Raw genomic sequence first — 25,872 nt, 5'->3', positions numbered from 1 at the left:
TTTTGATATCCTATTTTGTTTAAAGACACCAACTAGATTATCTAGTTTGGACCTATCAGTACAGATGCTTATTCCAGCGTTCCTATCTACCTCATTCCATTCCCATTCTTTCCTCGATGATAAGGCAACATTGAGGACTAAATTTAGTTTCAATTCTATAGGATTTCTAAAATCCGTGGTAGAAAATATGATATAAAGCCCCTTATTGCAGGCGACTAATTGGGAGGGTTCCCTCAGCCTAAGAACTGACTTCGCTGCCTGTTGCTTACAGATCAAGTATGTTGGCAGCACATATAACAAAGTCAGACACACTATGAGATATTTGCAATAGGTTCTCGATAATTCAAAACTACATAAGAACAAGTTGGATAGTTTCTACATCTTTTTTGACGACCATGACTAATATACTTATGCAATAAACTGAAGGCATGATTCTGAATTGAACACAGTAGAAGTTTGCTTTCTCTTCCTTTAATCCGGAAATACGCAGAACCGATCTCGAATGATCTAAAGTAATGATTATTGATTCTTAAAAATTCTTCTAACTGTCTGAAAATTTCAAAAGTGTTTCCCATAAATATTCCTACGGATATTAAGATAAACATTGAAAGGGCCCCTGGTTCAATCGTCGCAAAATTCGGACTCAGTAAAAATAATAGAGAGAGAGCATGTGTGAGGGAGAGAGAGATTTTGAACACATCCCTTGCCTCTTTAGTAGTTTAGTAGCAGTTTACGTTCTCTTCCTTTAAGATAAGGAAAGAATTGTATCGGTTATGTAGATATCTGCTATCTGTCGTAAAACTGAAACACTTTTTTCAATAAGTGTTCCTAATAACTGGAGATACGAACATTGAGAGGATCCCTCTTCTGTCGTCGCAAAATTTAAGCTCAGTAAAAAGAGAGAGAGTTTGAGAGGGAGAGAGAAATTGAATATGAAAAGGAAAGAGAGGGAGAGTGCAATGAGAATGAGAGAGAGGGAAGGAGTGAATGCAAAAAGAAACGAGAGAGAGAGAGAAAATGCATAATGGAAATAGAGAAAGAGTTAGCAAAGGGAGCTTGATTCAAACCGGTTTTTTTTTACCCTGAACAGGATGTATTAAGTTTGCCACAAAGTTCGTAACACCTAGAAGGAAAAGTCCGAGACCCCATAAAAAATATGTATAAATGATCATAATAATGAGCTGAGTCGATTTAGCCTGGTCCATCAGTTTGTCCGTTCGTCCGTCTGTATATACGCAAACTAGTCCCTCAGATTTCGATCTGAAAATTTTTACACCTCGCTTTCTACCAAAGAAGCTGCTCATTTGTCAGAATCAAATGCTTGTAGAAAAGCTTTTTCATGTGACAAGATATCTTCAAAAAATTTGGCATGAGCTATTGTCTAAGGCAGCGATATAATCTCCGAGGAGATTATTCAGATCACTTCACTATAACATATAGCTGCCATACGAACTGACCGATCAAAATCAAGTTCTTGGGGGAATATCTTGTATATGTCAGGGAAATTATAACTTCGGTGCTACCGAAATTAACATTTTTCTTGTTTTTTTTTTAACAGAAAGAAGAAGGTCGAGTAAATATCTCAAATATAAATTACATTTATCCTCTCTGAATAAATTGAAACATGAGTTTTTCCGTACGTGTGCATCAAAATTTGATTTACTTTCACTTCCACTGAATTTCCTTTGCTTTCTGCCATTTTATAGTCGACACTTAAACTTCGAGAAATTGTTGTTGAATTGAAATAGAAAATCGGATTTGCATATAAAATCAGAAATATTTCAACTGCTTGGAATTGGTCAGTTCGTGCTGAATATCCTTACAATTTATTGCCTCCTTGCCAACAGACCTTGCGCGCATTTCTAGCAAAACATGAAAATCCAGTTGCACTTCTGCACTTGCATACATATACATATGTATGTTCGCATCTACGAGTCTGCACTCGTGCATGCAATTTAATTTTCCAAGCATATCTTCAGCTGTTTATTCGGCAGTGGGAAAAATATATGCGCACGAAATTGAATTTGGCAGCCTGATGCTTATTGAATGCATCACGCTGATTACATTTCACAATAACGCCTAAAATCGATGACTACAACAACAAAAGCTGAGCTTATGCTGAGTGTAAGTAAATAGCATTATCCAAATGCAAATACAGCTAGAAAAAGCAGAGAGCGTCGAGGAAGCTTTAAAACATTTGTAAATTACGCTGAAAAGTTACGTATACGCCCAGTTGAGCCGCCACTATTTTCGCATAACAGCGCACAGTGTGATTTTCTATTTCAACGCCGAGCAGAGCTTTACAGCCAACACGGAAGCATAACTTTCTGGCTGAACGCGTACTTTGTCCTTTGTCCTTGATTGTTTGAGACAACATTGAAGCGCATGTGTGCGTGTGTGTGTCTTATAATGTCATGGTGAGGAGGGAGGCAACTGCCAAATGCGACTTTGAATGCGGGCCACAGCTGCATTTGTCATAAATAAAAGATGAATTCGAAGCTCAAACTATGCGATAAGAGATGACAAGTAGGCGGAGGGGGCAATAGGGGCAGTATGGCCTCGCAGCATGAAGGACCACATGCAACCTTAACCACGACATATGTAACACACGAACACAAGCATTAGCTTGGCTGATGGATTTTCCGCGCAAAGCAGCTTTGTTTGGCAGCCTGCACAGCCGCTTAATGTATACGATAAAATGGCCGAAACCCCGGCTGACAATCTCAGAATGGCCTGCAGCGTGTTGACAGCTGGCAAACACTTGCAAATTGTTGAGATTGTGGTGCAGGAGAGAGCAGAGGAGCTGGTAACATTTGTCTTTCATAAGGCAAATTTGTTGTGTGACCGCTTTACTACTACCCTTTACTGTGTTGGTTGGAATTATGGAGAGAATGGGTGGTAGTTGCGCGATTCGCCGACTGATTGACTTACCAACTAGTTTTGGGGCTCTTGCGCAACGGCGGAGAGCCTTTTCAAAGCTTTCACTTATGCAAACACTTGCCTGGTGTGTTGAAAAAGCGGCCGCGAATCGTGCATGTTTATGTTTTACATATATGCTATGTAACGTATATGTAAATGTGTATATATGTAAAGCTGGTGTAGTAAAAATATGAGCAAACCTTGCATGAACTTGCGCTGCTTAAGCAAATATTAGCGTCCGTGGCTCAGTGCATCAGCCGCAATCGACATCATAACCCAGTCAAGTTCTGGAGCAACTTTTTCGGTTTCAATCATTTTTTTGAATGTTACAAAAAGTGAAACAACATTCTGTTAAAGCTAAAGGTCGGATAAAAGTTACTCAGAAATAGTTTAAATTACCCTTCGTAGAGATAGAGAACTTCGCCCTTGGCGACTTTCAACATGGACACCTTTTTGCTCAATTCAATCGGACCCAGTAAGTGCTCTAACTTCTTTAACACGTCTTTTCTTACGAATTTTGTAGTGGATAGTGGCCCTCTATAGGTAGGGCAACAGTGTATTTAATGAATGAATGTATGACTGCAAGTTCGGTCTTGTTGATGGCAGCAACTTCCACGTTTGACTCAAATTACTGCTTGACGACTGAGTTGCTCAAGTTCGAAAGTAAAATCAAGCCGTTTGAAGCAAATATTATGAATGTGCCAGCTGTTCGTGGCCTAATTCGTGAAATTTGGTTGAGCCTAAGGGCAGGTGCCCTTATCCAGATAAGCGATGTAGATTCAGTCGGTAGTCATATCCTTTTCGTCAGATAGGAAAGTTTAGGTTTTCTCCGAAGCAAATTTGCCGGCTGAAGTCCACTCTTTTGACTGCTTTTTACTCTCAGCTGTTTATTAGTGAACCCATGTTTAGTCGGCAGTCACCAAACGACTCAAAAGCACCGTGGCGGAAATAGCCTCCTCATTTAACTCTAATTTCTGCAGGGCGAGTGAGTTTCACAAGTTTTTTTTGGAAGCAAAAATGTATCCAACGAAACAAGTACGGTATATGGGGTAACAGTTCGTGGTCTAATCCATACAATTTAGTTGTGGCGACGAGAGAGCTGTAAGTCAGAGCGTTGTCAAGTTATAAAAAAAATTATTTCTTAATTAATAATTAATTTTTTCGGCATAGTAGCGCCCTGTGACTGACTGTTTTATCCTTCTCCAGGTAGGCGATGTAGATTTCACCTTGTGAATGCCACAAAACAGTGGCCATTCCCTCTCCGGGGCCTTATCCGTAGCAAATTCATCGTATAAAGTCCAAAGTGCGATTGCTTCTTAGTCTCTGGTATTTACCATTGTTTCGTCGATGGTCACGAGGAACCCTAGAAACTCTTTCCGCGCCAAAACAGTGCGAAAAGAGGCTTGATGCTTGCACTTGTTGTCCGGAATGAGCAAGCATATCACCCATCGCGTCCATGTCTCTTTCATCCTCAATATTCCATGTAGGATATGATTTACTAGACTTTTTGAGTTGCCTACTGTCGCAGCTACCTAGCGCATGTTCAGTCGTTACACTATACTCTTTAGAATTTTTAAATCTTTTCTTGAAGTAAAATCCATATCGTAGCTACGTTTCGATACCAAACGAGGTTTCAGACGAAGCGACTCCCTATTGTGCGACTTTTTCAATCTATTCCTGGAGAAAATAATTCGAACTGCAGAGCTGATAGAGAATGATGATCTTGATATCATTGGCCTCAAAAACCGCGCTGTTAGTTCTGGTTTCTTAAGATTGGATGAGGAAGCGAAGCAAATGGGTCTGGTAGTGAACGAGGGCAAGACGAAATATCTCTTGTCACCAAACAAGCAGTTGTCGCACTCCCGACTTGCTCCCACAATCGAAGATGATTTCGTCTATCTTGGAACCAGCATTAACACCAACAACAACGGCAGGCTCGAAATCCAACGCAGAAGATCTCTTGCCAACAGGTGCTACTTCGGACTGAGTAGGTAATTGAGGAGTAAAGTCCTCTCTCGAAGAACAAAAACCAAACTCTACAAATCACTCATCATCGCCGTCCGCCATATGGTGCAGGGACATGGACGATGACAACATCTGATGAATCAACGTTACGAGTTTTCGAGAGAAAGGTTCTGCGGAAGATTTATGGTCTTTTGCGCATTGGCAACGGCGAATACCATAGTCGATGGAAGGGTGAACTGAACGAGATGTACGACGACATTGATAAAATTCCGCGAATTAAGAGACAGCGGCTACGTTGGCTAGGTCACTTCGTCGAAATGGATGAAAATACTGCAGCTCTGAGAGTATTCGACGCAGTACCCGCCGGGGGAAGCAGAGAAAGCGGAAAACCCCCATTCCGTTGGAAAGACCAGTTGGAGAAGGACATGGACCTGATTTATTTAAATTTTATTGAAAGGAATTCTTAAAATTAAAACACAAATTGTTTTTCCTCTCGTTAGTTTACACTCTGCCCTTCTGTACAAGTAAACCCAATATGAACTCTAGAACTAAATGTGTGCAGAAAGTCAAGGCAAGGGCACATAAGCCGCTGCTGAACTTTTCACTTGTCCTTTTTTTCAGCATAAAAGTTTTCACTTCCCATCCTGCTACGACTTTACTTTCGCTCGCCAATTTTTATGTTATGTCATATCGGCATGTGAATGCACGAGTATGTCTGAAAATTTACTGCTGCTGCTGCTGCTCGGCATTGTAAAAGAATTGCTAAAACGAACTTCCTTCCTCACAGTCTTAACAAAGGATTTGCGCAAGCTTTTGCCATGCAACTGCAACAAAATATTTAATATGCAGCATAAAACGGTTGAAAAGGCATTTAAGCGCTAATTAAGTCAGCAGGTGATTTTTTAATGAAAAGGTCTGGGCGTTGCGCTGCCAACTACTTGCTTATAAATAATTAAAATTAAAGTGATTTATGCTTTCACATTTAATATGCTGAGTGCTTTCCTTGGCGTTGAACTTTTTGCCTCTTTTGTATCTTTTTACGAATTACTAACCTTTTTTTTCCTTTTCTTTCTTGCAGCTGCACTGTCGTCCTGTTCAATGCGAAACGCCAAACACAGGCCTACCTGGTCAACACATCCCGCAAACCATTCACATCGGTCGCATTCTCACGCTGCGGCCGTTATGTCGCCACCGGCGAGTGTGGCATCAATCCCGCCATCAAAGTTTGGGAGCTAGACTCGCCGAATGGCAACCTCGAGCACACCACCGGCGGCAATGTGGTGGCGGAATTCTTCGATCACAAATATGCCGTCACATGTGTGGTGAGTTGTACCACAAACTTCATATTTAATACCTCTTATGTAATACGAACTGTGTCTATTCACTTCACTTTGCAGGCCTTCTCACCCACCGGCAAGTACCTGGTATCGATCGGTTCACAACACGATATGATTGTGAATGTATTCGACTGGCGGTCGAATCAAAAGATGGCCTCGAATAAAATCAGCTCCAAAGTGTCGGCGCTAAGCTTTGCCGAGGATGGCAGCTACTTTGTCACAGTGGGCAATCGTCATGTCAAATACTGGTATATGGAGGGTGGACGCAGGGTAAGTAAAAAATCTATTCAATGTAATCACAAACTCACCTCTTTCACTTTCAGTACAAGGATCCCATACCGTTGATGGGTCGCAGTGCCATATTGGGTGATTTGCGTGACAATGACTTTTGTGCGGTCGCCTGCGGCAAGGATGAGACTAAGGATCGCACATATGCCATTACCCGACAGGGTCATTTGGTTGAGTTCAGTTCACGCCGTTTGTTGGACAAATGGGTGCAGTGTCGTACGACGAGCGCCAATTGTCTAACGGTGAATGCGCGCTTCATACTCGTCGGTTGTGCCGAAGCCATTATACGCATTTTTAATGCCGCCACATTGGAATATGTGACGACATTGCCGCGTACACATTATCTGGGTGTGGATGTGGCGCAGGGTATACATATCAATCACATTATGACTGTACCACCGCATGCCAAATATCCGGATTGTGTGGCGATGGTTTATGATGAGCAGCGATCGAAGGTAAGTAAATCCAAATCCACCAAAAACTGTCCCTAACGAGATCTCTCACTGTCGTTCTGTAGGTCAGTTGTGTGTACAATGACCATTCGCTCTATATTTGGGATATGCGGGATATAAAACGTGTGGGCAAATCGCACTCTTTTCTCTATCATTCCACCTGCATTTGGGGCGTGGAAACTGTGCCATACAATATGGAGCGCGAATTGTCGGACACACTGCCCGAAGAGTCGTTTGTCACGTGCTCCTCGGACGATACGATTCGCGTGTGGGGTCTTGATGGCTGCACAAACACGGAAAATTATCGTAAAAATATCTACTCCAAGGAACTGTTAAAAATTATGTACATCGACGATGAAATGAATTTTATCAAGGATCAAGATCTTTCGGGCGATAAAAACTCCAATACCGCCTATGACGGTCGCAATGGTGTACGCTGCATACGAATTAGTCCGGAGTTGCAGCATTTGGCCAGCGGCGATCGTTGTGGCAACATAAGAATCTATAATTTGGCGAACACAAAGCTCATCATGACAATTGAGGCACACGAATCGGAAGTGCTGTGTCTTGAGTATTCGAATGAGAAGATCGAACGGAAGTTGTTGGCGAGCGCGAGTCGCGATCGTCTAATACACGTATTCGATGTGTCACAAGATTATTTGCTGCTGCAGACATTGGACGATCACTCGTCCTCCATAACATCGATCAGATTTGTGGGATCCGGTCTCAATTTCCAGATGATTTCTTGTGGTGCCGACAAGTCGATAATGTTCAGAACATTCCAGGTAATTTTAGCAAATGTTAGACGCCTTTTGACATCCCCTTATACTAATATATATATTTCGTTTTATCACTCTGTGTACAGGGCAACATTTTCCTGCGCGGCACAAATACCTCCGGCAAAACAACGTTGTATGACATGGAAGTGGACTCAAATGCCAAACACATACTCACCGCCTGCCAAGATCGCAATATACGCGTCTATGGCACACAAAACGCCAAACACACAAAAACCTTCAAGGGTTCACACTCGGACGAGGGTAGTTTGATTAAGCTCAGCCTCGATCCCAGCGGCATTTATGTGGCCACCTCGTGCACAGATAAAACGCTTGCAGTCTACGATTACTATTCCAATGAGTGTATGGCACGCATGTATGGCCACAGTGAGTTGGTTACTGGACTCAAATTTACCAACGACTGCCGCCATCTCATCTCGGCCAGCGGTGATGGCTGCATTTTTGTGTGGCAAGTGCCACACGATATGATTGTCACAATGCAAGCGCGTCTCTCACAACAGCGACTACGTTCTGGTCATGCGCCGCTACCACCACGTCCCGGTTCAATTATCGCCACGCCAGAGGGCATCATAGTCGAGTCGCCAACACATGAAATGGAAGAAACAGCAACACCACACAAATTCATCGCATCGCCGTCAATGTTCACCGAGGAGCCGGCACTGACGCCGGGCTATAAATTTTCGGACGTTGGTCAATTACCGCAATGGGCGAAACGAAAGGCTGCGGCAAATGCTGATGAGAGCGTTGGCGTCTCCATACCTGGCTCAACCGTCTCCGCCATGCAGTCTGCCTCGTCAACATCCAATTTGAGTTCATCACCTAGCCAATTAGGTGTTGGTGGTGTGCCGCGTGCGCGTGGCCGTTGGGCGCAACGTGGACCATTCGATCCGGACGATTTGCGTTCGAATTCGGAAAGTCCTTTGGGCACTATAACTTCGAGCGTTGGTGGTATGGGCGGCGTGGGTGGTGGTGTTGGTGTCGTTGTGAGTGGCGGTGGTATGGGCAATACACAAACATCCGACTACAATAGCGCATCGTCCAAGGACATTATGTATAACCAGACTTACCTCAGTGAAGATTCGTCAATTGACTCCGGCATGGAAACGCGTCGTGAACTGAAATTCATTGGCAGCAATAATAGCGGTACAGTGCCTGCGGTGACCGGCAGCAATGGTGGCACAGCGGCCAATCGCTTGGCGCCTGAGAAACGCAAGCCCGGTTTACGTTTCGATCCACAATCCAATGAGCATGATGGCGATGTCGAGGATATTTCGGATGGCGAACGCACCAGTTCAGATCACGGCATGTTCTACAACAACATATCGCCCAGCACGCCAACGTAAGTGAATTTCGGCAGCGGCAGCAACATTATTAATAAAATTAATTACTTTCTCAACATTTTCAGTGACTTCAAAGTGACCGCCATGAATGAGGATGAACTGCGCAAATCGATGCGTAGACAGAAATTCGATAAAGCCGGTCTGACACTGCCCGGCAATGGCAGCACACACACCGCCAGCACTGGTACCGGCACCGGCACCTCAGACACCGAAGACGAAGGCTCAACACCGAGCGCTGAGAATGCCGAGCGTTCGCTGGCGTCCACCTTGGGCGGCAGCTCGGAGAGTATACCACAAGCGGCAAGCAGTTTCCTGCAGGCCGCCTTGCCCGAGGGTCCTGGCAGCATGCTAGAGCGCGGCAGCACAAGTAAGTTGTGAATTTTGGAAATCGCTGCACAAAGTTTCCCACTATAATGTTGTATATTTTGCAGATCGACGCAGTATTAGTGCCAAACATAATACAGAGAACGGTAAGCCTGTTTCCAGCGCGTCCACTATCACCAAGTCGTTCACCAGCACGAAGAAGGACGAGCTGCTGAAGGTGATCAGCGAAGTCAAACAGCAATTGGAAAATGTAAGTACTCGAACTATATAAATTTATTACCTTATATCTTTATGCTAATTACATTTGTAAGCGTTTTTTCACTTAAATATTTTTATTTGTTTCGTCCCTAATCCTGTGTCTGTCTCTCTTATGTGTCTTGATTGACCAAAAACCACACCCAACCAAAACCAAAAAAAAAAAAAAATATTTTCCTGTTTGGTGATTGTATTTGTTTTTGACGGGTTGTACACGGCGTTTTGTGCTTAGGGCGCACGTAAAAATGGAGTTAAGAGGTTGAATGCAATACCGGAGGTGAGAAATATCTAAAACGAACACGCTGTAACAATTTCTGTAACACGCACTACTAAGGCGATCTAATAACTTGATGCTTTCTTGAAGTCCTCAATCTTCTCTACTAAAACTGGTGTACATATTCACCCACACACACACATACTCAGTCATAATAATTTCGCTTTTCTACTTCGTTTCGCTTATTTGGCCTAATTGGAATCGTTTACTTATGTGCACATCGCTCATGTCTTAGCGCACCCACTCACCTACATTTGTAAAAGCGTTTCACACAATTTCATTAATATCTTGTTTTCTCAATATTCATTTGACCATAAACGCATGTACAAGAATGTCGCTTTCATTTTTGACTACTTAAAATTATTTAGTATACTAAATCATAGGCTTGAGCATAGCGAACTGCGAATTGCGCCAGTTTTACTACTTTTCATTGGCGTTTAATCAATAAGTTCATAAATATGTTTACAAATACTAGATTCAATGTACATAAAAGCATTTTTGAGTTTGTTTTGTAGAAAAAAATATTCATTTTTTGAAATTTTCATTTAAAAATCTTGAAATTTTATATTAATTTCTTAAAATGCTAAACCCAGTTAAGGCAAGTTTGATTTCTGCCAAAATCCTAAATGTAGCCTCAAACTCTTCTTCTTTCATTATTGGCGTAGACACCGCGTACGCGATCCTCAACTTCTACTTTATCGTAATTTAAACTTTCAATCCGAAGGCGGTATTAAAGATGTGTTGAGTCTAGAATAAACTGGTCTGAATTACTCAAAAAGTTTGTGCCTAACCGAGATCAATTTATAAATTAACATTTTAGTGAGGTTATGTTAAACATTTTACCATTAATTAAAAGAATTTGCTATATTTTAGTATCCAAAGTGGAAGAGGAGTAGGTGTTGGCAATACTATATAGTAATATAACTAATTATTGCCATCATCGAGCCTTATTTCTTCCGAAATGAGGCAGGAAATGACATTACCATTGATACCGGCGTTAGAAGACAATGTTGACAAATTTTTTTTTTACCCGAATTTGAAGAAATCGACGCGGACGATCACTATTTCCAACAAGACAGTCCGCCTTTTCATGTTTCACATCTAAACATGGACACATTGCTCGCAAAGTGTGGCCACTTCTTAATTTCGGGAAATAGCCGCTGAGACGATGCGGTTTTTTTTTCTTTGGCGATATGTTAAATCAAAGGTCAATCAACCAACAAGACGCGGGTAACTCGAATACAACATTCACCGCCCTATTCCGAAATTTCAGCCGAAATGCTGCACTGGGTCATCGAAAATTAGAGTAAACGGGTGAAGATGTGCAAATGCAGCCTTGGTGGGCATTTGCCGACATTTGGCAAAAGAAAACAGACCTCATTTTGACCAAATTTGAGTGCTTTATTTCATTTTAACATCATGTCGTTATAGTTGGTAGATGCTTCTCATTACGATTAACCAAAAATTTAGCTGTCAAAATCATGGGTTAAAATGAACCCAAATAAAGAGAAAAGCGAAAAAAAGAAAGAAAGAAAAATTCAAAGTTTTCTATATAAAGGCCACGTAAACAAATCGGTAACTTTTGAACCGTTTTGAATAAAATGTTTTAAATTGTCTAAAATTTCCTACAAAATTTTCCTCAGTGGGACTTTTCATTCAACAATATTTATATGTAAAAGATGTACATACATCGATGGATCGATGGTTGTCAGGCATTTCAATAGTTTTTTGTTTTTTGTGTATATAATAACTACATTAAATATCGTTCCATATATACATGTACATATATAAAATTCAGTCTATGTATGTATAATAACATTGAAATCTACACAAATATTGGCTCATGCTACTAAAAAAATATTAATAAAATAATTTCAAATAAATTAAATTATTACTATAAAATAGTACAAAAAAAGTAAAAAAAGTAAATTGCATCGGCCGGGAATCGAACCCGGGCCGCCCGCGTGGCAGGCGAGCATTCTACCACTGAACCACCGATGCTTGTTATACCACTCTGGCTTCACTGGTAACTTCAGCAACAATACACGCAACGCAACAAATGAATACAGGAAGGAGATGCGTTGAGTTGCGATTCACGCGACGCGAGTAACATTAAACTATAAATAGCGCAGCGCAACGGTCAACAAAGTGAAAGGTTAACAAGAAAAGGAACCAAGTCGAAACAAGCAACTCTGAGATTATATGTATGTACATATGCAAACGAGTTTAGTTTGATGTAAGAAAGTAATCAGTCATTTGTGGCATTTGAAAGTGAGGAGGAAACTTACTCAGAAGCATTACTTTTTGCTTTACTAATACTAATAATCCTCTGTACATACTTACATACATACATACAAGCATATGTAATTAAATGTCAGCGCTTTGTCTTGTAAATGTTTAACATGCAAATTTCCATAACTGTTTAATAATTAATTAATCAATTTCTTTGTTTCCTTTTGTTTATTACTAAAATATATTTTTAACTTCTTATCAGGTCGGCTATCGCTCGCTGCGTGGCAGTCATAGCATTTCGGATCTAAGTCTAGCGGGCAATATGGATAATGCTTCGAGATCGGCGGCTGCCGCTAATCGTTATGCAAAGACAGGTGAGTGAAATGTGAAAAAAATATCATTAAACAGTTAGGATTCGAGTTATACTGATTTAGACTGATTATTTTTGAATATTTATGTACATATATAACTGTAATTAAATTGAATTCAACTGAAGTTAATTGAAATATGAAGAAGAGTATGGAATTAATGGAATTGTAAATAGATTAATATAATTTCAATTTGTATTGAATCAATTTTCACCATAGAAATTCATTAAATCAGAATTAAATTTGAATCGATTTCACAGAAATGACTGAATTAAAATTAATTTAATAAAATGAATTTAAATTAAATTATTTAGTAAAATTCGCAGAAGTGATTAAATTAAAAATGGAATTGAATAAAATTAAATGAAGCTAAATTAAATTGAATTATATAAATTAATAATTAATTAATTGATTAAAATCATAAAAATTAATTATTTATCTTACATTAATTAATTAAAAAATATAAACTCATTAAATCAGAATTAAATCTGAATCGAATTCGTGGAAGCGAATAAATTAAAATTTATTGAAGTTAATTAAATGAAATTATAATAAATTACATTGAATTCATTAATAAAAATTAAATTAAATTCGCAGAAGTGATTAAATTAAAAATTGAATTGAGATAAATTAAATGAAGTGAAATTAAATTAATTAATTAAAATAATTACTTTCAGTGATTTTAATCAATTAATGAATTAATTAAATTAATTTAATTATTTAATTAGTTATTTTAATTATTTAATTAGTGGTTTTAATCAATTAATAAATCATCGAAACCGAAATTTGGTTAATTTAATTTAACTAATAATTTCAAATAAATTAATGTTGGTTCGTTTAGTTCAATTCAATTAATTTTAATTAATTATTTTGAATTTACTATTCAAAACAAATTGAATTATTCTTTAATTGTATCGAAATTAAAGTGATTTTACTCAATTCAAATCTATATTAACTTAAAATCAGAATAATGTATTATATTTGAATCGAATTCGCGGAAGTTATTAAATTAAAATTATTTGAATTAGATTGAATTAAATGAACGTTAATTAAATTAAATTAAATTTGAATTAATAGTTTAAATTAATTAATTAATTCAGATTAATTTAATTCAAATAAATTTTAATTAATTAAAATTTAAATAAATTAGATTAATTTAATTAATCTAACAAAAATTAAAATTTAAATAAATTAGATTAATTTTTTAAATTTAAATTAATTATTGATTTTTGGTTCATTTAACTCAACCCGGAAATTTTAATTTTTATATAATTGTATTGAAATTAAAGTGATTTTATTCAATTAATATCAATATGCGTTAAATATTTAATTATTAAATTTAATTAGTCATAATTAGTCGACTCAAAATTGTGCTTCAAAACAATTTTTCTAAATGAAGAAGAAGTCATAACGTGAAATCACATTTATAACAGCCTCTATGTAAAATTATCTATCCTATCGTACCTTTACTTGTAGTTTATAGAGTTTATAGAGCTTCATAACCAAAACAACTAATATTAACTGCTATATTCTCATAATCATCATATATATATGTATATTTCTTACTATGCTCCGTATTTTCTCTTCCCTCGTACATGCGGCTTTGTAAATTGATATGTTTGGACCCAAACTAATGCTAAACTTTCCGCCTTTACTTTAACTACTAATATATGCTTTACTAATCAGTAGCTCCTCTTAATGAACCCCCACAGTACGCTAGCTATTATAACTCCCCATTACAACAACAAACATTACCGACACCACAACAACAGCAACAGATGTCGCCACAAACGCAACAAATGTCTGCACCACGACAATTCCAAACTTCACCACAGTATCCAACTTATCCACGTTCACCGCTCCAACAATCGTTTAGTCAAGAACAACAACAGACACCACAACATTTCTTCAATTGCGCTGCATCGCGTTCGGTGCTGCAACAAAGCTGTCAAGCTATGCGTCAAGTGCAACAACACTATCCACCATATCCACATCACGTTGGTGTACACCAAATACATCCACCGCCTGGCGTACCCTTCATGGCGCCCAATGCGCGCAACACCACACCACGCACGCAAGCGCAACTCAGTGGCAAACAGTCGGGCGCTTTCAATAGCTCGACGCTGCCCGCACAAGGTCAGCATACGCGCGTCAAACGCAATCCGGCGGGCAATGCGCGTCGCACGCCCAGCATACTGAAGCATTACAAATCGTGTCCGGTATCGCCGGTGCACGAGGAGGTCGAATGGTCGGCGGATAACAAGAGCAGCATCATAATAACCGAACCGAAGCGCCACTCGGTATACGCGGAGGATGCGCGCACCATACTCGACATGATACAGGCCGATACCGAGAAGATGATCGAGGAGATACAGAAAAAGTATGGTGATCTGGATGATATCGGTGTCGATTTATATGACGCCAAATTGGGCGGACGCTATTCGCAACTTGTGACTTCACAATCGGTGCCATCCTGTCTTTCACCACCTGTGTATGCGACAGGCAGGCAGCCGCCTTTAGTAGCACCCACAGCTGGGCCGCACCTCACACATACGCTACCCTATCAAATGCACTCACCCGGCGCGCTGACACCGCCAAAGCGTGCAGTGTCCGAGTACTACATCTATCAGGAATTCTATCAGTGTCATCGTAATGTTTCGCTCTCGGATATATTGGCGCCTGAACAGCAGGCAGAGACGCGACGCATCGAGGAAGCGCGTTTTCTCGAAACACAGCGGCACTCAAGCGCCAGTTTCTTTCTCACCTCGCAATTTGGCGAGCGCAAGAGTCAGGAGTCGCTGCTTTCCGATGAGTTTCTGGATGAAGGCAGCTACTGCAACAGCATGGAGAGCATACTCTCGGATGAAAGCGATTGCAAGAGCGCGCCTATGGAAACGCAAGTGCAACGTCATGCTGGCATACGCAACTTCATTTTGCATGGCCCGGTGAGCGCCGCGGCTGCCAACACCACACAACTGGTGACCAAGTCGTACGGTTCCAGTCCAAATGCTTATGGCAGCTTTGATTACTACATGCAACAGCGTAATATGCAGCATTCGCCGTTGCCTTATGAGAGCTTTGACGTGTCCAGCTATAATTTGGAGAATTTCAAAGCCGAAAGTGTGCGCACCAAAACGCCAATATTGCAAAAGAAACTGCCCAACTCGAAAACATATCCACGAATAGCTGACACGCCGAGCCGCACAGCTGTCGGCGTCAAAGCGGAAGATATACCGACGCTCAGCTCTAAGAATAAGCAATACAATTCGGGTGTCAACAAGAGTCTGAGTCAGGACTTTGCGCAACAGCGTCTACAACGCACCACCAATCCGCTACAAATGGAGCGCAACACTTACGATGACAAGCTCTTCACAAAGAAGACGGTGAAACCGAAACCACCTGTGCCAGCAAAGCCGCAAAATCTCGTCTCAACACTCACGTCCACTGTAGAGACGGCGCATGCTAGCAGCGCGCCCAGAGACACCGCGCCCAAGTACTGCGCCTTCGATGTGGACACCACCGATGTGCGCTGTCAGTCGCGCACCGCCAGCGTCGTGCGTAAATTCGAGCGCAACCTACAAAAATTCGAGCGCGAAAAGCAAGCCGAGTTGCAAACCAAAAAAGCGAGCGGCATGCGTCCATCTGTGAGCAGTGGCGCGCTTACCACACACAGTTGTTTGAAGAAAGTATCGAAATTCGATACGAATGTCAAGAATGCGCCAGCATCGCGACGCGCAACAAGCATGCGAACGCGCGGTCGCCCCAAAGTAGCGGTGCGCTTCAATACAGTCTCACAAATCAAGTACACGCCCAGCGAGAAGCGCTCGTCCTCATGCAGCAGCGGCAGCACCGCGTCCGCCTATTCTGCCTGCGCGACAATGGAGCGTGAAACCGCCACGTGTCCGCTAAACGATATCAATCGCAATGTCGAGTCACCACCGCCCATTGTAGGCAGTCTGCCAAGCGATTATGGTGGTGAGCGCTCCTTCGAAATGTACATAGCCGAAAATGGCAATGAACATGAAAATATGAATATGGACAGTCTAAAATTATACACCAAACCCGAACTGCAAGCAGTCGTCGACGAGATACAGCAGGAGCGCGAACGCGATGCCAAGCATAAAAAGAATATGGCCAATGTGGAGAAGACAACTGCAGCCGATACGACTACCAGTAATCAGTGTAAAAATATTGCCAAAAAAATCGATATCATACAAAAATTAATCGAAATGGAAGAGCGCAAGCTGGAGCAAATACGCATTGCCACCGAGTCGCGCATGCGTCCCTTCGAATGCAACTCCAAGCAGAAGGGTTATGTGAAGAGTTTAACGATGAACTTCGATATGCTCGCCAAAGGTATCGAGAAGGACATCGAGAATGAGCAACGGCGCATACGTGCCGACAGTAATGATGCGGATTTGTGCGCCTATGCGCGTCACATCAAGCGCAATATTAGTTTGCCCGATGTGCTGGAGCGCACCGATCTCTTTGGCAAGTCGCCGCCGGCTGCGCAGTCCTCCTCGACAGATGAGGATGAAGTTGAGCTGGCGAAGGAGGTGAAGGCCGACTCGGATGTGGAGGCGGCCGACGATGTGGTGGAACATGAGAGCGAGAAGATGCGCATTGATTTCGATGAAAAGGATCGAGGTTTGCTGCGTGCGTTCACATAGCGTGTTCACTTGATAAATGTTTTGGCACACATTTCTTTTTATGGATTTCTTTCTTATATTTTTTGTGTTTTTTCTTCACCGGCGCACTGCTGTTATTTTGGTTCTGAATTTTTTACGGTTCACTTCGTTTAATTCGTGGCAAATTGTTGTTTTACTTTTGTGTCTTTAATGCTCACCTTTATCATGCTCTCATTCACTTTCTCGCTTTTCCATACAAACAAGGTACATCATGTGTTCATTTACATACATTTTTTCATTTGAAAAAATCTCGAGTTATATTTTATATTTCAACCATCCTTCAGCCGTGACCACAACCACTACCACTAAACCATTTCTAAAGGTTATATTGCTTTATAAGTTTAATAAAAATATTTTATTGTAATCTAAGTCATATTTTATTTAAATTACTTTAATTTTTTCTTAATTTTCGTTAATATTTTCTTTTTTTTTATTAAAATATTTTTTTTTTATTTTATAAAAATTATTTTTTTTAATTTATAAAAATTATTTTTTATTTTTTTTTTATTTTTTTAAATTTTTTTTTTTAATTTTTTATAATTTATAAAACTTATTTTTTATTTTTTTTTATTATTTTTTATAATTTTTTTTAATGAATATTTTTAAAAAATATTTCTTAAAAAATGATTTTATTCACCTAACGGTTTTTAGTAATATTAAAGACTGTCCACAAAACGATATAACCGCTATAAAGTATTCGGTTGTGTCCGATCAAAGTACTCGTAAGTACCCGAACTTAGTCCTATATTACTTTAATAATAACCTGAACAATTCTTAGTAATATTTAAGACTGATTTCGACAACTTATATTTAATGATCAGTGTGACCAGCTGAGTCGATTTACCCAGGTCCGTCCGTCTATTCGTATACACGCGAAGTAATCTCTCAGTTTTTGAGATATCGATCTGAAATTCTGCACACGTTCTTTTCTCCAAACGACACTGCTCTTTTGTCGGAAACACCGATATCGGACTACTATAGCATATAGCTGCCAAAGAAAATGATCGATTGAAATCAAGTTCTTGTTCGGAAAACTCTTTTATTTGACAAGGTATCTTCACAAAATTTGGCACAAATTATTATCTAAGGTCACACTATAATCTCATAAAAATAATTTCAAATCGGACTACTATAGCATATAGCTGCCATACAAACACATCGACCAAAATCTAGTTCTTGTATGGAAAACTTTTTTATTTGACAAGATCTCTTCACGAAATTTGGCATGGATTATTATCCAAGCCAACTGTACAATCTTCGAAAAAATTGTTACAAGCGGACCACTATAGCATATACATAGCTGCCATACAAATCGGTCAATCAAAAGCAAGATTTATACCCTTTCATGAAGAGAAATGCACCTGTGACGGATATTATAGCTTCGTCACAGCCAAAGTTAATGTTTATTCTTGGTTTTTATTTTATTTTAGCTTTCATACTTTTTTTTACTATTTTTATTAGTTATACTTACTTATTATTATTTTATTAATTTTACTTACTTTTTATTAATTTTTATCCATTATTACTACTTATATGCAATTATCTCATGAAAATATATTAATTTATTCTAACAATATTATTTTTCAAAAAATTTTTCTTATTTTTATTATCACACAATCCACTGCTTTAGTTGAAGACTCCTCTATGCGGCGTTCTTGTTCGCTTAGCGACTTGCATATTTGGCAAATGTTTTTTGACTTCATTTTTTTTTTTTTTTGCGGGCGAATTTGCCTTCCGCATCGTCGGTGCTATCGTCACAGCAGCGGTATGTGCCACTTGCAGGTCACAATGCCTAAGGAACCGTCGCCCACCCTGGGACCGCGTTTGCATTAAGGGTGGCGTTCCATTTTTCTCATTGAGAGATTTACATCTGCGCACCTGCGTCCAGTTCCCGTAGCTTTCTTCACTTTCCAACATAACGCTGACTAAATTGTCCGCGTTTATTGGGCCAACCAGGTCCTCTATGCCAGCGCGCACATTCGAAGAAATGTTCAGCGTCGTCTTCTGTCGCGTCGTTATATAGGCATGACGGCTCTTCGACTTTTCCCATTCTGTGGAGATACTTTTTGAAGTACCCGTGACCGGATAACAGCTGGGTTGTGTAAAAATCTACCTCTCCGAATTTTCGGCCTGTCCATGAGTCTGACTTCATTAATATACAATCATTTAATATATATAATATTTACGGATTATCTGCCTTTCATTTCAGCGGGCAAGTCAAACGGCAGTCAATTGAAAAATCCCGGTGTGGTTTATCGCAACAGTACAACAACCAGATCGGCGAATAAGCGCAATAGTTTGCAGCTGAAGAGCTCTGCTGTCGGTTTGGGTGCATCGAGTTCATCCATTGGTGTGCTAAATCAAGCGGTAAGTATTGCAATAAGCTTCCTTAACTACGTCAACGACATAAGACAATACGCCGACCAGACTTCGGACGCAACTAACTTTAGACATGCACTGACCGCCATTCATAGTGGAGTCATAAAACACTTTCGACGACTCCCTCTTAGTGAATGGCGTACTTGGAGTCAAACTAATAATAATAATTAAAAATCCATTTAACTTTTAGAGCGATTCTGAAAACGAAGACAGCAATCGTGGCCGAAGCACTGGCAACAACCAAAATCGCAGCAATGGTCCCACAGGTAAGTACAGCATTACATATGAAAGTGTTGTCTAAATATATGTTATTAATATATTTTTTATACGCCAGCCGCCAATCGTCAGTATGCCAACAAGAATTCGAATGCCAACAACAATCGACGAAAAGGCTTGCAGCCTAATTTCAGTAATGGTGAGCAAAATACTTATTTTCTAACCAAGTGATTTTATTTTAATTTACTCCCTTCTCTTCTCCGCTTTCATTAGCCGCGCCTCTGCAAGATGACTCCAGCTCCGAGGAGACACCCGCCGGCACGTCCAACTCCAAACCAATAGTGCCACCACGCCCGCGCAATTTAACATTTGATCACAAGAGCAAGGTGCTCAACAGTCCGAATGTGATGAAGCAGCGTGGCGCATTTGAGGCGCCCGAATTTGGCGCACTGGATGCAAGTGATCGTAAGTTTTTGTTTATTTTTTTTAATTTTTTAATTTTTGAAATTTTCAAATTATTATTTTATTTATTTTCTGTTTATTGCATTTTAGCGAAATCACAAGTGCACAATGTGATCAACAATTTGTATACAACAACACAAACAGTCATGCAACTGCATGCGAATCTGAAGAATTGTGAGGACTCACTGATGCTAAAGGAACTGGAGAACGCTGTGATTATGACACAAAACATGCTGACAAACATTACACAAAACAAGTGAGTTGAGCCAGTGTTTTTGAGTTGTTTGTGTGCTTTTGTTTTAGGGTTTATTTGACAATAGTATATATTTTTTTTGTAAACCTTTTTGACATTTGAATATGTTTACATAATTATTCCAAAATTATCTTTCTAGCTTATTTTAATTTTCAATATTTCTTTTATTAATTTTCGATGTTTTAATTTTTATTTGGTTGTTATTAAAATTTCTTACGCTTTCCTTTTACAAATTTTATTAATTTCAATTTTTTATGATAAATAAAAAAAATATACTAATTTTATATATAAATTAATTTTTTATTAATTTTAAATTTTTTAATTTTTATTATAATTTGAAAATTTTTTTTAATAAACATATAATATATAAAATAAAATTTAGCAAGTTTAAATATTTTTAAGTAATTTTCAATATTTTTCCCTAATTTTTGCTACTTTATTTTCTTTACTTCTTTATTTTATTTTCAAAATTTTCATTAAGTTAAATTTTTTTTATAATAATTATATATTTTTTTATAATTTCTTACGTTAATTTTCTTTTTACAATTTTTATTAATTTTAGTTTTTGATGATAATTAAAAATACGTACTAATGCTAAATATAAATTATTTTTTTTTATAAATTTTAATTATTTTGTTTTTTATTGCAATTAAAAATTTTTTTTATTAAATTAAATTTTTTTCAATATTTTTTCTTAATTTTTTGTATTCTGTTGGTTTTTACTTTTTTGTTATATTTTTTAAATTTTCATAAATTTAATTTTTTTTATAAAAATTATTTATTATTTTTTACATAAGTTTTTTTTTAATTCCCACATTAATGTTTTATTAAATTTTTTATAAATTTACTTTTTTTATTGCATTTTTAAATATTTCCTTCATTTTAATACTTTATTATAATTTAAATTTTAAAAAATATTATGATTAAATATAAATAACTGTTTTATAAATTAAAATTTTTTTTGTATATAATTTTTTTAATTTTAAATTATTATCATAGTTTTAAATTTTTATTTTAGTTTTATTTTTTTATTAATTTAATTTTTTTTTAATTTTCTATTAATTTTTTTTTTAGGTTTTTTATTATATTTTTTTTTATTAAATAAAATTTATTTAGCAATTTTCAATATTTTGCCCTATATTTTGTTACATTATTTTTCACTTTTTTATTTTATTTTTAAAGGGCTCATTAATTTAAATTTAATTATTTTTTATTTTTATTACAATTTTTAATAGTTTGCATTTTTTATGGTAAATTTTAATTTTTCATCAATTTTAATTCTTTATTATAATTTTAAATTTAAAAAATATTGGTTTTAAATTTAATTTTTTTTATTAATTTAAATTTTTATTATAAGTTTAAATATTTACTAACTTCCAATTTTTAAATTTTTTATATTAATATTTTTTCCTAATTTTTGGTAATTTAAATTAATTTTATTACTTTTTTTATTAAAATTTTAAATAAAAAACTATTATTTATAGAACAAAAATGTTTTCTTAAATTTTTCATTTATTTAAAATTTTTATATAATTATAATTTTAAATTAAAAAAATATAATTTTTATTTTTTTTATTATGTTTTTTTCATTAATTTTTTTTTTTTAATATATTTTTTTATTATAATTTTCAATTTAGTACTGACTCTTCGAATCATGTCAGGCCTATATAAAGCCACTTCTTTGGCTCTTTCCGGTGCACACTGACGCTGAACAAAAATTGTATTTTTTGTTTGGAAAATCTTTTATAAACCTACCTACCTATTTCTAATATGGACCGAGAGTGCAACACCAAAAACTTAATTAGTTTACCAGTGCGAGTATCGCAAAAACGAAGTAAAATACGAAGCTTTTGAAGGTTATTAATGAAAGCAGGGAATTCACTCTTCTCAAAATCTTCATTAATTGTACATAAGAAAGTCCATCTTCAATACAATTGCTTATGTTGAGAAATTTCCACTTTGGTTGAGCATTTAAGGAAGTAAGTAAGTTGAGATTCTCAGTAGTTGTTGTTATTGTACAATGTGAATGTTATGTTTAATATTGGAATCAGTAAAGATTCTCAGTTGTGTTGTCCAATTTTATAGTTGTAACATTGATTTACAGAAAATTGTCGCTGTAAAAAATAGCGAACAAAAAAAAAGTATTTAAAAAAAACATTAACCTCGGCAGCACCGCAGCTTTAATACCATTAACAAGTGTTTTTTTTATAGCCTACCAGGTATTCAGGTCAAATATAAAAGTTTTTCCTACAAAGAGTTGTGTTTGATCGATCAGCTTGTATGGTAGCTATGTGCTATAGTGATCCGATCTGTACAATATGTATGGAGCTTGTAAGGTTGACTTAGACAAGGATCTCTGCCGAATTTCGTGAAGATATCTATTGAAATAAAAAAGATTTCCATACAAGAACTTGAGTTTGATTGGTCATTTTGTATGGCAGCTATAAGTTATGGTGGTCGGACATGGCTAAATCGACTCAATTCGTCACGCTTTTCATTTCTGTAAACATTTTATAGTTTCTCCAACAGTTATTTCCTTATCTCTAAACATCTAAGCCAGCTTATTTGACTAAATATTGTTTTATGTGCGTTATTATTGATTTTGTTGCTTAAAAAACAGTTTTATTTATGTTTTTTATGTTATGTTTTATTTATGTAGTCTGTTTTTGTTTTTTTGTTTAATTCATGCAATTTGTTTTAATTTATATTCCATTATATTGTTTTATTTGTGCTAACTGGCTTCTAATTTTTATTTCTATATTCTATAGTTTATATACAATTATATTTATTCTATAATAATCTATATTCCTTTTGTCTTCCAGAAACGACAAAAACAATTCACAACATAGTCACGCCTACACAACCACTGAACAGGCGAATCTAGACAACGGCGATTACCTAATGATGGTGAACAATTGCGCCGATCTTTTAAGCAATTTCCGTATGAAGCACAAACTCGATGACTGTGAGAATAACTCCTAGTGTAGTAATAGTGGCACTAGCAGCACTGGCGGAGCATCCAGCACATAAGCATAAGAAAGCAGCAAAAATGAAGAAAATATATAGCAGCAGAATTAAAATTGATTTAAAAAAAAATGAAAAAAACAATGGCAGCCAAACTAATAAGTGAAATTAAACGCAAGAAGAAATGAAATGAAAGTGAGAAGCGCGAAATGAAAGCGAGCAAACGAAAGCGATAAGCAAGTGTCTGAATGTGTCAACTCCATTTTGGAGCTCTACTAATAAGCATACTAATAATAATAATAATACTAAAATTAATGAGTTATGTAAGCTAAATAAATTTCTTAGTATTATGTCCTTAGAATTTGTAAGCGAAAAAGTGCAACATTGCAGTGCGTTGTATGTGTAGTTGTAGACTTTAATTAATTTCACTTCAACTAAAGCGCTGTAATTGTAACGAGACACCAACAACTAATATTTAATAAACAACAAACTAAAACAACTAAAAATATGAAAACAATACAAAATAGGCCTAAAATATAAGTGAAAAGCATAATTTAAGGCGCACATGCGCGCTGTGCAAAAACTAAAAGCGAGTAAAATAAAAAAGTGATTTGCTTATTACACACACATACATACTTATTTACTGGCTTGCAAACAGAAAAGCAAAAGTTGTGTATAAACTAAGTTAATTTTTTTTTTAACATTTTTTTGTGAAATTAAAAACGACTAACTGTCATATTCTGCCTTATTTAATTGCACACACACACAGACACGCATACACGTACATAAAAGTTTGTTTGTTGTGCGATAGACATGTAACTGTACGCAATGGCTTAGTGAGTTTGTAATTTGTTTGTTAAGTTTGCCGCTGTTTGTATATGTATTTGTAAGTTGTAAGTTTTGTTAAGCGTTTAACCTTAAGTTTAATGCTATTTAGTTAAATTTATACTCTAATACACACATACATGTTTGTAGTATATGGTATGTACACACAAATAACGGTATCTGTTTAGAATAAATAGTTGTGCGCTTGTAAAGGCGTGTGGCCAATTTCTGATGGGTGTAGGCAGCGCCCACCACACACACACACACACAACTACACAATTAAGCGCGTTTACGTTTAAATTCCGATTTGTGTTAATTGCCTTTACACTTGTAAAGTTAAGTTAAGCCTAAGTTAAGTTTAAGTGGTAATTGAAATTTGTTCACAAGCTGTGGGAAGTCGTAGTTAGTTGTATATGTGATTGCTGTAAGAAAAAATGAGCGCAAAAAAAATGAGAAAGGCTCAGCAAAAAAAAAAATGCTAAAAAAACGCTAACCAACATTTGTGGTAGGCAAAAATTTCAATGCAAAAAAATTGAGCAGGAAATTTTGATAAAGAAAAATTTAAAAAATAGTTAAAAAAATTCTGGCAAGAAATTCTTGTGAAAAAAAGTTTCAAAAAAATCGTGCAAAAATTTTGTAAAATATATACCTACATATGTATATTATTTGTATATTCAAGCAGTCTAAAGTCAAAAAAAAGGCGCGATTTATAAACAAAAAATTAAAAAAATACTTTAAGGGGGTATTCTAGTCTAGAGGCTTGAATTTCAGATAATTTTTGAAGTGTCGTAGAAACAAAGTAATTAATATTTTTACAGTTCATTTCTTTTTTAGTTATTTATAAACGTCACAATAATACAGGCAAAAATCTAAAAATAATAAAAGTCAAAATTTTCAAAAATTAGGTTAGGCAGTCAATGAAGATATTCTCATTTGATCATACTCACTATTTCAATACTTTTAGCAACCGGAAAGCAAAAAAAAAAAAACATTAATCAAGAATAATGTTGTTGTTGCTGTAGCGGCAGAATTCTGCCGCGTTGACTGTCCTTGACCTGATTAAAAATCCGGGCCCGTTCCGTTTACGTAGACCCGACTGTCGTGGGAACAGAATAGAATAGTGCCGGAATGTCTGGTACTAGGGTAAAGTTTTAAAACAATTTTTCGCGAAATGGAGACTGTCTTAAAAACAAAACCAATTTTTTAATACTGCTTTTTGACTGTACGAATTTTGAAAAAAAAAAAAATCGAGGATATGGTTAGTTCTAGACATAGATAAGTCTATAAAGAAGACACTCTAGAAATTTCAGCTAAATCGGTCTAGTAGAAGTTCATAAATCCTGGGTATCGTTCTGAAAAAAGTTTATTTTTTCAAACTATTTCAAAGTAGTTAAAATTGAATTTCGGGGATATGTTTAGTTTCAGACATAGACAAGTCTATAAAGAAGACACTCTAAAAATTTCATGTAAATCGCTGAAAAATCGTGGTTACCTTTTGAAAAATACAGTTTTCGAAAAAAACGCGTTTAAAGCT

At 36.9% G+C, this 25,872-nt stretch overlaps 1 protein-coding gene and 1 non-coding gene across 2 annotated transcripts in view; one reads left to right on the top strand and one right to left on the bottom strand.

The window, feature by feature from the left end:
• Window positions 1-24,224, top strand: part of LOC126752854 (uncharacterized) — a 111,022-nt gene extending 86,798 nt beyond the window's left edge. The window contains exons 3-19 of the mRNA XM_050463850.1: window positions 5,963-6,206; window positions 6,282-6,491; window positions 6,545-6,964; window positions 7,027-7,746; window positions 7,827-9,097; window positions 9,164-9,465; window positions 9,530-9,672; window positions 9,910-9,954; window positions 12,446-12,557; window positions 14,232-17,220; window positions 17,891-17,961; window positions 19,449-19,606; window positions 19,809-19,884; window positions 19,953-20,033; window positions 20,108-20,299; window positions 20,387-20,552; window positions 23,372-24,224. Of these exons, the coding sequence (XP_050319807.1) occupies window positions 5,963-6,206; window positions 6,282-6,491; window positions 6,545-6,964; window positions 7,027-7,746; window positions 7,827-9,097; window positions 9,164-9,465; window positions 9,530-9,672; window positions 9,910-9,954; window positions 12,446-12,557; window positions 14,232-17,220; window positions 17,891-17,961; window positions 19,449-19,606; window positions 19,809-19,884; window positions 19,953-20,033; window positions 20,108-20,299; window positions 20,387-20,552; window positions 23,372-23,531 (7,360 nt within the window). The 3' untranslated portion in view covers window positions 23,532-24,224. The remainder of the gene's footprint in view (window positions 1-5,962; window positions 6,207-6,281; window positions 6,492-6,544; window positions 6,965-7,026; window positions 7,747-7,826; window positions 9,098-9,163; window positions 9,466-9,529; window positions 9,673-9,909; window positions 9,955-12,445; window positions 12,558-14,231; window positions 17,221-17,890; window positions 17,962-19,448; window positions 19,607-19,808; window positions 19,885-19,952; window positions 20,034-20,107; window positions 20,300-20,386; window positions 20,553-23,371) is intronic.
• Trnag-gcc (transfer RNA glycine (anticodon GCC)) lies at window positions 11,882-11,952 on the bottom strand. Its single transcript has one exon. It is a non-coding gene; the product is annotated as a tRNA-Gly (tRNA).
• Window positions 24,225-25,872: the final 1,648 nt, after the last annotated feature.

The sequence above is a fragment of the Bactrocera neohumeralis genome, chromosome 3 (genome assembly GCF_024586455.1).
Source record: "Bactrocera neohumeralis isolate Rockhampton chromosome 3, APGP_CSIRO_Bneo_wtdbg2-racon-allhic-juicebox.fasta_v2, whole genome shotgun sequence".
NCBI lineage: Eukaryota > Metazoa > Arthropoda > Insecta > Diptera > Tephritidae > Bactrocera > Bactrocera neohumeralis.
The sequence above is the reverse complement of the archived record's forward strand: the minus strand, read 5'-3'. Positions and strand labels throughout refer to the sequence as shown.